General features: G+C 58.7%; 1 protein-coding gene across 12 annotated transcripts in view; it reads right to left on the bottom strand.

The window, feature by feature from the left end:
• EBF3 (EBF transcription factor 3) overlaps positions 1-5306 on the bottom strand; it is a 120912-nt gene extending 115606 nt beyond the window's left edge. For 7 of the 12 annotated variants that reach the window (XM_069461188.1, XM_069461186.1, XM_069461182.1 and 4 more), the window contains exons 1-5: positions 4665-5306; positions 4397-4553; positions 3973-4036; positions 3209-3264; positions 25-98 (exon numbers count right to left, since the gene is read on the bottom strand). In XM_069461188.1, coding sequence (XP_069317289.1) covers positions 25-98; positions 3209-3264; positions 3973-4036; positions 4397-4553; positions 4665-4798 — 485 coding nt within the window. In that variant the 5' untranslated portion in view covers positions 4799-5306. The remainder of the gene's footprint in view (positions 1-24; positions 99-3208; positions 3265-3972; positions 4037-4396; positions 4554-4664) is intronic. The other 5 variants (XM_069461185.1, XM_069461181.1, XM_069461183.1 and 2 more) reach the window with 1 other exon arrangement.
• Between the last annotated feature and the right edge of the window lie 4646 nt (positions 5307-9952).

The raw sequence follows: 9952 nt of genomic DNA on the forward strand, positions 1-9952 counted from the left end.
GCGCCCCCGCCGCCCGCCACTCACCTGCACATGATCTCGTGGGTCAGCAGCACGCGGCACATCTCCGGGTTCTTGTCCTGGCCCTCGTAGACGATGGCCTGCGCGGGGACAAGCAGAGGCTGGGGTGATGCGGCGCCCGCAGCTCTGGCGCCGAATCGCCCCAGGTGCTGCGGGCCTCACGGGCAGCAGGTGCACGGCCGGCGCGGGGAGGCGTCCCGGCCCCCCCCAGGCCACCCTCCCGACGGAGTCACCTTTGGAGCGCGGCTAGGCCGCGGTGGCTTCGCCCTCCGCTGCCTCCTACCTTCCTCCCCCGGGCGCCCGCCAGGCCTGCGAGGGGCCTTCGGCTCGGGAGGGCGCCGGCGGCTCGGGCTGTAGGGAGGGGAGGGGAGGCCGAGGCCCGGGCCAGGGAGCGAGGGCGCGCTGGCACCGACCCGGGCACCCGGAGCTCTCTCGGCTGTTTTCGGCCGCCGCCAGGCTGCGTCCTCGGGCTATTGTCTACACCGAGTTCCAATCTGCCTGCTTAAGAAGCCGATCAGAACGAGCTGCAGCTGAGGAAACCGGGAAGGGCGGCCGCGGCGCAGGAGCAGTGTGCTGAGGCCCCCGCCTGCCCTGCCTGCCCTGCGCGTCCCACGGGCTCGGGCGAGGCGGGCGCCAGCTGCTCCGGCGTGCCGAGCCCAGGCGCCCCAGTGAGCACGCCGCTCGGCTCCGTCGCCGCCCCGAGCCCGCGGGGCCGCCCTGAGTGGCGGGCAGCGGCCTGGACTCCACACGCTGCGGGCGTCCGGGGCCCGGGAGGAAGGCCCTGGCGCAGCAGCCTCACGTGGCCATGCGGGGTCCCGGCGCCACTAGCGCCCCGCAGGAGCGCCCGGGCCCGGAGCGACGGGCCCGCGCGGCCACGTGCTCCTCGTCGGATGATATTTGGGGGGAAAAGTGCTAATGGCCAATCTGGTGTTTATTTTGAAACTGCTAACAATGATTTTTCTCGAGTAAAAAGGCAGCGTCTGCGTGCACGCTCGGGTGGGTTTTGAGCAGAGGCTCCGCCAGATGGTGCGAAGCCCTAGGTGCGCTCAGGGCCGCGCTCAGCCCGGCTCCGCCGCCGGGAACCGATCCGGGCCCCGGGAACCGCCCGCGCCGCCGCCCGCCTGGGCCAGGCTTCCACCGCCAGCCTCGCGAAAAGAGAAAAAAGGGGGGGAAAAGGCCACTGGGGGAGGGGCGGGAGGCAGGAGCTGGGAGCTCCAAGTTCCCGGCAGAAAATTCCACGGAAGGGGGAGGGTTGTCCTCTCTCCAGTTCCCGCCCCCACCCAATCTGGAAATTATCTGGAAATTGCTTCCAACCTCCTCGGGCACTTCTGACACTTTCCTCCACTTCCAGGCGGACAAAGCCCTTTCTGGTGAAAGCCCCGGGCTTCCCTCCTGGGAAGAGAGAAGGGTCTCCGCGGCCGCCTCTCCCCCAGCCTCCCACCCGGACCCCTGCTCGAAGCCACAGGAGTGATGGGTGTCGCCGCAGGCCAACGAGCCGCCTGGGGCTGTAGGGCGCGCGGCCGCGGCAGCACCAGCACTTTGGAGAGTGGCTTGTCCTCCGATAGATCCCCGTATTTATATTTGATTTATTTTTTATTTTGTAGCACAAACAGAAATCCATAAACTGTCGGTTCAGCGCCATTGACTCTTTGATCAGTTACTGGGCTATTTCTTTCTCTTTTTTTCTCCCATCCCCGTCAGTGAGAGGAGATTAAATGCCTTTATTTTCAGCCCTGTTTATACTGCAAAGGTACAAGGCTAAATGAACAATAAAAGTACTTAAAACGAAGCCTCCTCCTCTATGCAACAACAGAGAAACTTAGTGCTGCCTACAAAAACCTCTTAATTAGACTACAGCGATTTCCGAAAACATTTAGCTGTTATATACAAAGGAAATAAAAGCACCCTGTCAACCAGCAGCCCCAGTTCCAGAGGCTTCTCTGAACCCAGTGAAATAATAATTACCGAAGGGCACACTGCCTCCGTCTTTGTCAGAAAGACCTTAGTTTACCTGTCAGATCTGTTTTACTCTAAGAGAAAACCATAGTTTTACCGCTGCAGACATTAAAATCTAACACCCTTGCTACCTAGGTAAGGACAAACTTTTTTAAGGGGAAATAAAACCTGCAAACTAATTGTGTTCAGAGAGTGGGAGGCATATGTGCTGGGCTGTGCTTGTAGGAAGCCCCAGTGAGCTCTTACTTGGCTCACAATTCTTAAAGTTAGCATCTAAAATGAAGAGGCTACTTTCATTTCTAAGCATCCAGCCTAGAAGTACATTTTAAATCAATCTGTGCCAAGTGGATTTAATGTACAAATTGGGCCTCCCCACCACACATACACAGGCAATTTTAAGAAAATGGGAAAAAAATAATCTTTAAAGCAACAAAATCAACAACACACCACCCAGCACAAAACCAGCAGCCAGACACTGCACAATGTCAAAAAGCAATGAAGCGCCTTTCTCCACTTAATCACATTACTGATAGCCAATAGTTATCATCGGAAAAGTTGACCAAGACAGGTTAAATAATTTAATAAGGAACTGCTTGTAATTATGTTATTTACAAGGTATGACAGAGGGTGGGAGAGGGAGCAGGGCGGTGGACGGGTTGGAGTGACCCCTGGAGCCTGGAGTTTGAATTATGGAGCTGGGGGGCTGCGAGGTGAAGATGGACTAGAGAACAAGGTGACTTTTCACCCCAACACATTTAACTTTTAAATCCAAATAAACGTCTCATGTTACTAGACCATCACACTGGAAAGAAGGAAAAAAGGAACTAATCAAGTCCAACTCGATGGGCTTGGAAAGGAGTTAGTTGCCTTTGTTACAGAAAAAAAAAATTAGTGAAATGATTCCTCGCCAAGAGAAACGCGTTTAAAAATAAACGGGGGGGGGGGCGTCTTGAAATTTTTCTGTCAAATATTAATTACCATAATTAATTGAGACAGAATATCATTCCAATCACAAGACATTTAATAAAGCATATATGTCCTGTTCTAATGACAACATAAACTATTTTACCAGTCGCTTCATTTATTCCAATAAATAAGGAATTCTCATTAGCATGCCAAGGAACTGAATGAAAAACAAATACACCAGATCCATTTGTCAGTCCCCTTGTCTCTGAACCCCAGGACAACCCCAGCTCAGCAGTGAAAACTAGTGCACAGTCGTAAACTTTCTCACCTGTTTGGTCATTGAATCTATGAGGCGAACATACAGATCCTGCTCTGTTCTGACTCCTGCAAAAAACAGAGACAAATTCTCATCAGGACTTTAGCGTGGCACCTCGAGAAGGGCACCCAGGGCACAGGAAATGGGTAACTCACGGCTGCTGCCTGGGTGATGTAGCAAAACCTAGGCAATCTCTTCAAATCGGAGAAAGAGAACCCAGACACTTCTTATTTTTTTCTTTTCTTAGTTAAGATCCTTAAGACTCTCAGGGTTTGCACTTAAAGGTGCGGGAAATTGGCCTGGTGGAGAGCAGGCCTGGTTGCTGTGCCCGGTGGGCCCATGTGGTCATTTATTTTTAGAAAACAGAAAGCACCAAATGGAAACTGAGTGAGAGACTGAACTCTTTCTAATGTCTCTCGAGGATTTTTTTTTTTAACTCGTGCACAGAAAGTAAGTTATGCTCGGTTTATGGAGCTATCCTCATCCCAATAATTAACATTAATTTGCAAAATTGAAAAAAGTCACTTAAAAGTGATGTTCTGCTGGAGCCCAAATCGATCCCCTTTTACTTTCTACTTCGAGCCTCACCGGTTAATCATGTGAAGTGCCATCGACTTATTGATCGTTTATGTTTTGTTTTCCTTCTATGCCATGAGAAGATTTCGTGTTTACATCCATGTCATTTTAATCTCAAAATCTTTATGTCCTTTGACCACCGCGGACAGGGAGAGGCAGCCGCTGCGGGGCGGAGGAGGCAGCGAGCAGGCAGCACTTACCGTTGCTGTACAATAACTGCAGTTTGTAGTGGATGCCGTTGTTGGTTTTCTCGTTGTTTGGCTCCTGAAAGTAACGATAAACAATTGCATTTAATGTGGCCGGTGTCAGGCGCGGCCACCGCGCTCGGTCCCCTCCACGACCGAGGCCCCTCGGCCTCACGCATGGCAGGATTCCTAGCTCGGAGCAGCGCGCTGATGTCACTTTCCTGCTGGCAGCCCAGCGTTCTCCTCGCCCCGAGCAAGTCCGGGGGCGCAGAGAAGTTGCCCAGCCCTCGGCGGTCCCGGGCGGCCGCACGTGGCGGCGGCGGGGTCGCCTGGCGGACCCGTGCCCGCCGCCGAGGGGGGCACTCCGGACCCGCGCACCAACACCGCCTGCCTCCCACTTCTAGAAAGACAGAGGGTGCGATCGCGTGTGTGCACTTACTTTCTCTTTCTCCACAAAGTCCACAAAAGCGGTCCTTTCAATCTCCACCGGCTGCCCCTGCCTGTCGTAGAGCGCCAGCACGAAATGGAAGAAATTGGATTTCCGGAGGTTGGAAGGCGGCTGCTTCTCGAAGTGCGCCCGCGCCAGCCCCACGCCGCTGCGGGAGGAAAGAGACAGCGGCCCGGTGAGGAGCGCGGCGCCGGCCGGCGGAGGGGGCCGGGCCGGGCCGGGGCCGGGGCCGGGGCGCGCGGGGGCGGCCGGTACGTACCTCTGGGCGGCAGTGTTGGCGTCCACCACGCCCGCCGTGTGCATCCACGAGCGCACCGGGTTCATGCCGCTGCCCAGCGGCTCCTCCTTCATGGTCGTCCCCCCGCGCGGAATATTCTCCTGAATCCCAAACATGAAAACTGCTGGCGGCAGCCGCAGCTCCCGGCCGAAAGCGTTTCCGCGAGCAGCGGCGCTCGGGGCTCGGCGGCAGGCGGCTGCCCTGGCCGCCCTGGCCCTTCTCGGCGCCTGCGGTCCGGCCCGCCGCCGGCTTCAGCCCGTCCCGGGCAGGCGCGACATACACCGGCGGCCGGGCGCTCCGGACGGCCGAGGGCGCGGGGGCGGCTCCACCGGCGGCGGCGCTGCTTCGGGGGAGCAGGACGCGGTGGCCGCGGCGGCGGTTGTTGTTGTTGTTGTTGTTTGCAGGCGCGCTCAACGTGGTGTCATCCTAGCCAGGCGGCGTCCGCGGCTGCAGGACACTGCGGGATCGCCCGCTTCTGGCGCGGCCCGCCTGCTCCAAAGACAAATAAACGGGGCAGTGAGTGCCGCGGCGCAGTCCCGGGCGCAGGCGGGGCGCGGCGGGGCCTGGAGCGGCGCGCGCAGCGGACGGAGGCACACAAAACTCAGCCCTCTCTCCCCGAGGAATGGACCCTTTCCCGGGAGCCAAAACTCGAAGCCCCCGGGAGCGGCGCTGTCAGAGGGTGACGTCGGGGGGCGGCGCCAGCGCCATATATGGGAGCGGCCGCCCCTCGCCGCGCCCCTCGCCGCCGCCGCCGCCACGCTCGCCGACTGACTGCCTGACGGCGCCGCGAGCCGGCCCGAGCCCCGCGAGCCCCGCGAGCCCCGCCGCCGCCGAGCGCCGCCGCCGCCCCCCGCCACGCGCCGCGGCTCCTCGCGCCCTGCTGCAGCCAAGGAAGTTACTACTCGCCCAAATAAATCTTGAAAAGAAACAAACGCAGCCAGTGCTCAATTGCAGCTTGGCCCCCTAATACCTCCCCGCAAAACCTGCCACACAGTCAAAACACGATGCGCTGGGGGGAGGCAGAGGGGGGTGTAAGATGCCGAGGCGCCCCAAGTTGCTCAGATGCATGCAATAAATGCAGGGGCTGCAGCTCTCCCTGGGGCGGCCCAAAAGGAAAAGTGGGAAGAGGCAGGTCGACCGCCGGGAGGGGGTTGGAGGGAGGGACGCTCAACGGGCTGGGAGGAGGGGTGCTCAGGGCTCCCCCGCCAAGGCTGGACGCACAGCTCAGCCTGATTTCTAAGCAGACATAAGGCTGCTCCGGGGCCGGTAAACCCCTATCTGAGCCCCGCTGGGCGCCCCGTGCTTCCTACCCCGGCGGAGGCCGCCGAGTGCAGGGAATCCACGTCGGAGGCAGGTTCTACCAGATGCTCCCTCTCCCCCGGTGGCCGTGGTAGACACCGGTCCTGAGCCTGTCCTTAGGCGCAACGAGTGACAAAGAAGGCTCCGGCCTCTCCGGGCCGACGGGAAGCATGCCTGGCCTCTCTGGAGACCCGGAGACCAGTGTCCGGCCGCATACACTGCGCGGTGGCCAGACCGCCCCGGCGCCAACCGCTCCAAAAGCCGAAAGGACGCCGCTGGCGCTGGGGCCCTGCCCTCGGTGCCGCGGGACCCGAGTGAGCGCGCGGCGCGCGGCTTCCCGACCTGGTTTCTAGGAATCGGGAGGGCAGCGGGGCGCGGGCAGCCTGTGGGCCCGGCGGCCCAGCTCCTGCAGCCGAGACTCAGCGCCCAGGCGCGCGGCCCGCCCGAAGGACGTCTGCGCGACTCGGAGTGGAGACCCAGGGGACAACCAGGAACTGTCCCGGGCACTTCCCTGCCAAGAGAAATCAGGCCCTTTTGATTAGAGAGAGGAAAAAAATGGGTTTCAGGGCGCAAGTGTGTCGTAGGGACAGCCTCCTCCCGCCGGGTCTGGGGTAGCATTCCCTTTTCTTGTGAATTGGCAGCGTATGTACGTTAATATTTTAATTAATCGAGAAAATCGAAGTCCGATTTACGTTATCTGAGGACCCCCTCTCCTTTTGGAAGGAGTGAGAAAAAAGATGTGTTGGAAAGCAATCTATTTTGCTGGTGTTGGGGGTTAATGACTATTGCCAAAGATAAGTGAATTATCAAAGCTGTTGCGCCAGTCCCATCTCAAAATCCATTACGGTGCCGGCCGTCTAATTAAATACGTAAGTATAATAAAATCATATTTTATGACTATTTGAGGGTAATGAGATTAGTCTTTAGAAGCGATCGCCACATATTAAAGATGCCACTGTCTATAGAATGTTAATAACCTTAAATCAAAGTGTATGGAAACTATTCATGATAAATTAAAAGAAAATTTCTGTATTCCTAATAAGCCCAGCGCTTTCCACTCACAGCAGACCCTTGTTAGAAGGGAACACTTTCTTGGTGGAGGGACAATGCAAAATAAAGTTGGCCGTCAGTGGAGGGTGGGGTCGAGAAATGCTTTGTCTCTGGGTGTTTAGCAGCTTCGGGGGCTCACGTAGGGCGGGCGGCCAGGCGAGCGTTATTGTCAGAATATGCAAAGTGCCTTTTCGGGAAGGACGAAGTTGGAAATAGGAAACAATGCTTCCTTTGTAGCACACTTCCTAAAATGTCCAGCCTGCGCTGGAGGTGCCCCTTCCTTGCGCTAACGAAAGTATCATGCTTAAAATCATTTACAGTATCTTTAATTCAGATTACACGCGCCAAGGCGATTTAAATCTGATTACCAAATTAGAAGGTTTAAAAACAAATCCTTCTAAATCTGATACTGTTGACTAAAGAGGAAAAAAAAGTTCTATAAGCCCATCACATAAGGTAACGATCCTGCCCCAGAAAGAAAAGGGGTTTTAAACCTTTTTGACAACAAATGCAGCTGCCCCACTATTTTGGACGATATTAAGCGAAAATGAATGCAAATCTGTGTTCAGCAGCCATCTGGCCCGAAATGGGGGAATCAGCTGCTCTCACAACAGGCTCGGAGGCTGAATCCATTTCAGCTCATTTTCTAGATCATCTGGTCCCGCACCCAAAGCGTGGAAAATACGGTCTTTATCATTCACCAACTTTATCTTTTTTGTCACTCCGCTGCTGGCTCTGAGCTGTGGGCACAAGGACTCGCCGCCAGGGCAGGGTCTCCACCCCGGCCTGCTGCGGAGCGGCCTGGAAGGGCAGCCCCCTCGGCCCCCACCCCACCCCATCCCACCCCCAGAGTTTCTGTTTGATGGGCAGGAGCCGTAGCGAAGGGGACCGAGGGGCAGAGTACCCAGGCTTGGGAGGGGGGAGGGGCTGCGAGCCAATTCCCGAACATCCCGAGAGGTGCTGAGAGCGCGTCCTGCGCCCGGCCGGCGCCTGGGGTAGCCCTGCTCCCGCCCCTCGCCCTTTCTGGGGAACTCGGGGAGCCAGGTCCCCAGGAGGGGGGAGTGGCGAGGGACAGGCTGGTACTTTGGAAGATGCGCAGGCCCGCTGCGACTGGCAGGCTAGACTCGGAGTACAGGGCACTCCCAGGGGCCAGACGGGCGTTTAGGGGCCAGACCGGGTGGAGCCTGACCTTTGCCGGTGACCCGGCGGGCCGCAACGGCGGCGACCACTCAGGGCCCCGCGCCCAACGCGATTTGCACGGGTGGCCCTCGAGCTGCCGCCGCCGCCGCCTCCTCCGAGGGTGGGAAGTATTCCTTTTGTGCGGATTTACGGGGAGAGGCTTCAATGAGCCCCCTCACATTTGCATTTAAATAGCGGCATCAAGCGCTTCGCGTGCCACACACCAGTGGGCTCCCAGATGTCAAGCCGGAGTCAGTCAGATGGCCAGTGCCCAGCTGTCCTCCCCACGTCGTTCCGGAGCAGGCAGTGACCTTAAAGAGACAGCACCCGCCACCCCTGGCGCCCCGCTCGGGAAGCGGCGTGCGGGGCGCAGGGCGGAAGGTCCCGGCAGCGCTTGGACCGCTGACCCTCCGCACCACCCGAAGCCTGGCCAAAGTCTGGTCGGGAGAAGTCGATCCAATCTCCCAGGGGCCGTACCCAGGCTCACCCTGCCTCCCGCCCAGCCACCCAGTTCCCAGGCCGCCGCAGGCAAGGCCCTGTGCCCGTGCCCACTACCCACCCTTGGAGGGTGGCTGTTGGGTGCGCGCCCTGAGGGAACGTACCCCTCACACCTTCCCAGCCCCCGGTCCTCCACTGCTCCGTAGTGCAAAGCCTGGAGACGGGAAGCTGGACTGGTGCCGGCCTCCTAGCCACCCCACCCAGAAACTTCAGCCAAGTTGGGGGTCCCAGGGCCCGAGGCCCGCTCCGGTGGGCCCAGAGTCCAGGGCACCCTGTGAATGCCCCTTCTTGATCAGGCTGAGCCCAGAGCGCCCGCCGACCTCCCTACCATCCTTCCAAAGAGTTATAAACTGCATTTCCGGCGTTGACAAGCCCCGGCCAGGAGTTCCTGGAAGCCAAGCCCCCTGGCGTATCAGGGGTGCGCGGGAGGGCTCACAGCCACAATCCCAGGCTGCCTGGCTATGTCACTTGGAGCCTTTGAGAAAGGGTGAGAGCCAATGCGCCAAAGGCCTGCGGTTCGCATCCCCGCCGCCAGTGCTGAGTTGCAGTCACGGCCCGCCCCCACGTCCTCCGCGCCTGGGGGTCACGCTCAGACAGTGCAGGCCCGCGGGCCTCCAGCCCTGCTCAAGCTTGGAGCCGGGTCTGGGCGCCAAGCACAGTCAAGAGCCAGGAAAAGAACACGAAATGGGAGAGCCAGACTGACCCTGGGCCCCGCGGGAAAGAGGCCGGAGGGGCAGACAGACGCGCACCTAGAAAATCCCGTGAACCCGGGACAGGGTAGAACCACCACACAATGGCGAGCCCTGCCGATCGCGGGTGGGTAATGCGGCCTCCGAGTGTGCTCTGGGCTCTGTCTTGTGCTGAAGAGTCACGCTGGCCCGTGGGCCGGGAAACCCGGGAAGCAAAGACTCTGCACTGAGGCCACCACAGCCTGTTAAGTTGCACACAAAGGAAACAGGCCAAGTTCAGGTGGGTTTTCCAGGCCCAGAGGGTGTGCCTTCGCCCCCTAAGAAAAGAGACAGAAGCCACAGAGACCTCGGGAGGCATCTGGTGACAGAACTCAAGCCGGGCCAGGAACCCTGCGTGCCTTCGGAAGCAAGTAACTGGGCAACTAGCCTTGGCACACGACGCATACCAACAGGCGCCTCTCCCCTGCGCTGAAAGGCAGGAGGGCCAATTGGGTTCAAGGGTAAAAAGCGAAAACTGAATGGCCTAAGACTCCTCTTCTCTGCACCCGCCACCCT

Source organism: Eulemur rufifrons, chromosome 28 (assembly GCF_041146395.1).
Source record: "Eulemur rufifrons isolate Redbay chromosome 28, OSU_ERuf_1, whole genome shotgun sequence".
NCBI classification, from domain to species: Eukaryota; Metazoa; Chordata; class Mammalia; order Primates; family Lemuridae; genus Eulemur; species Eulemur rufifrons.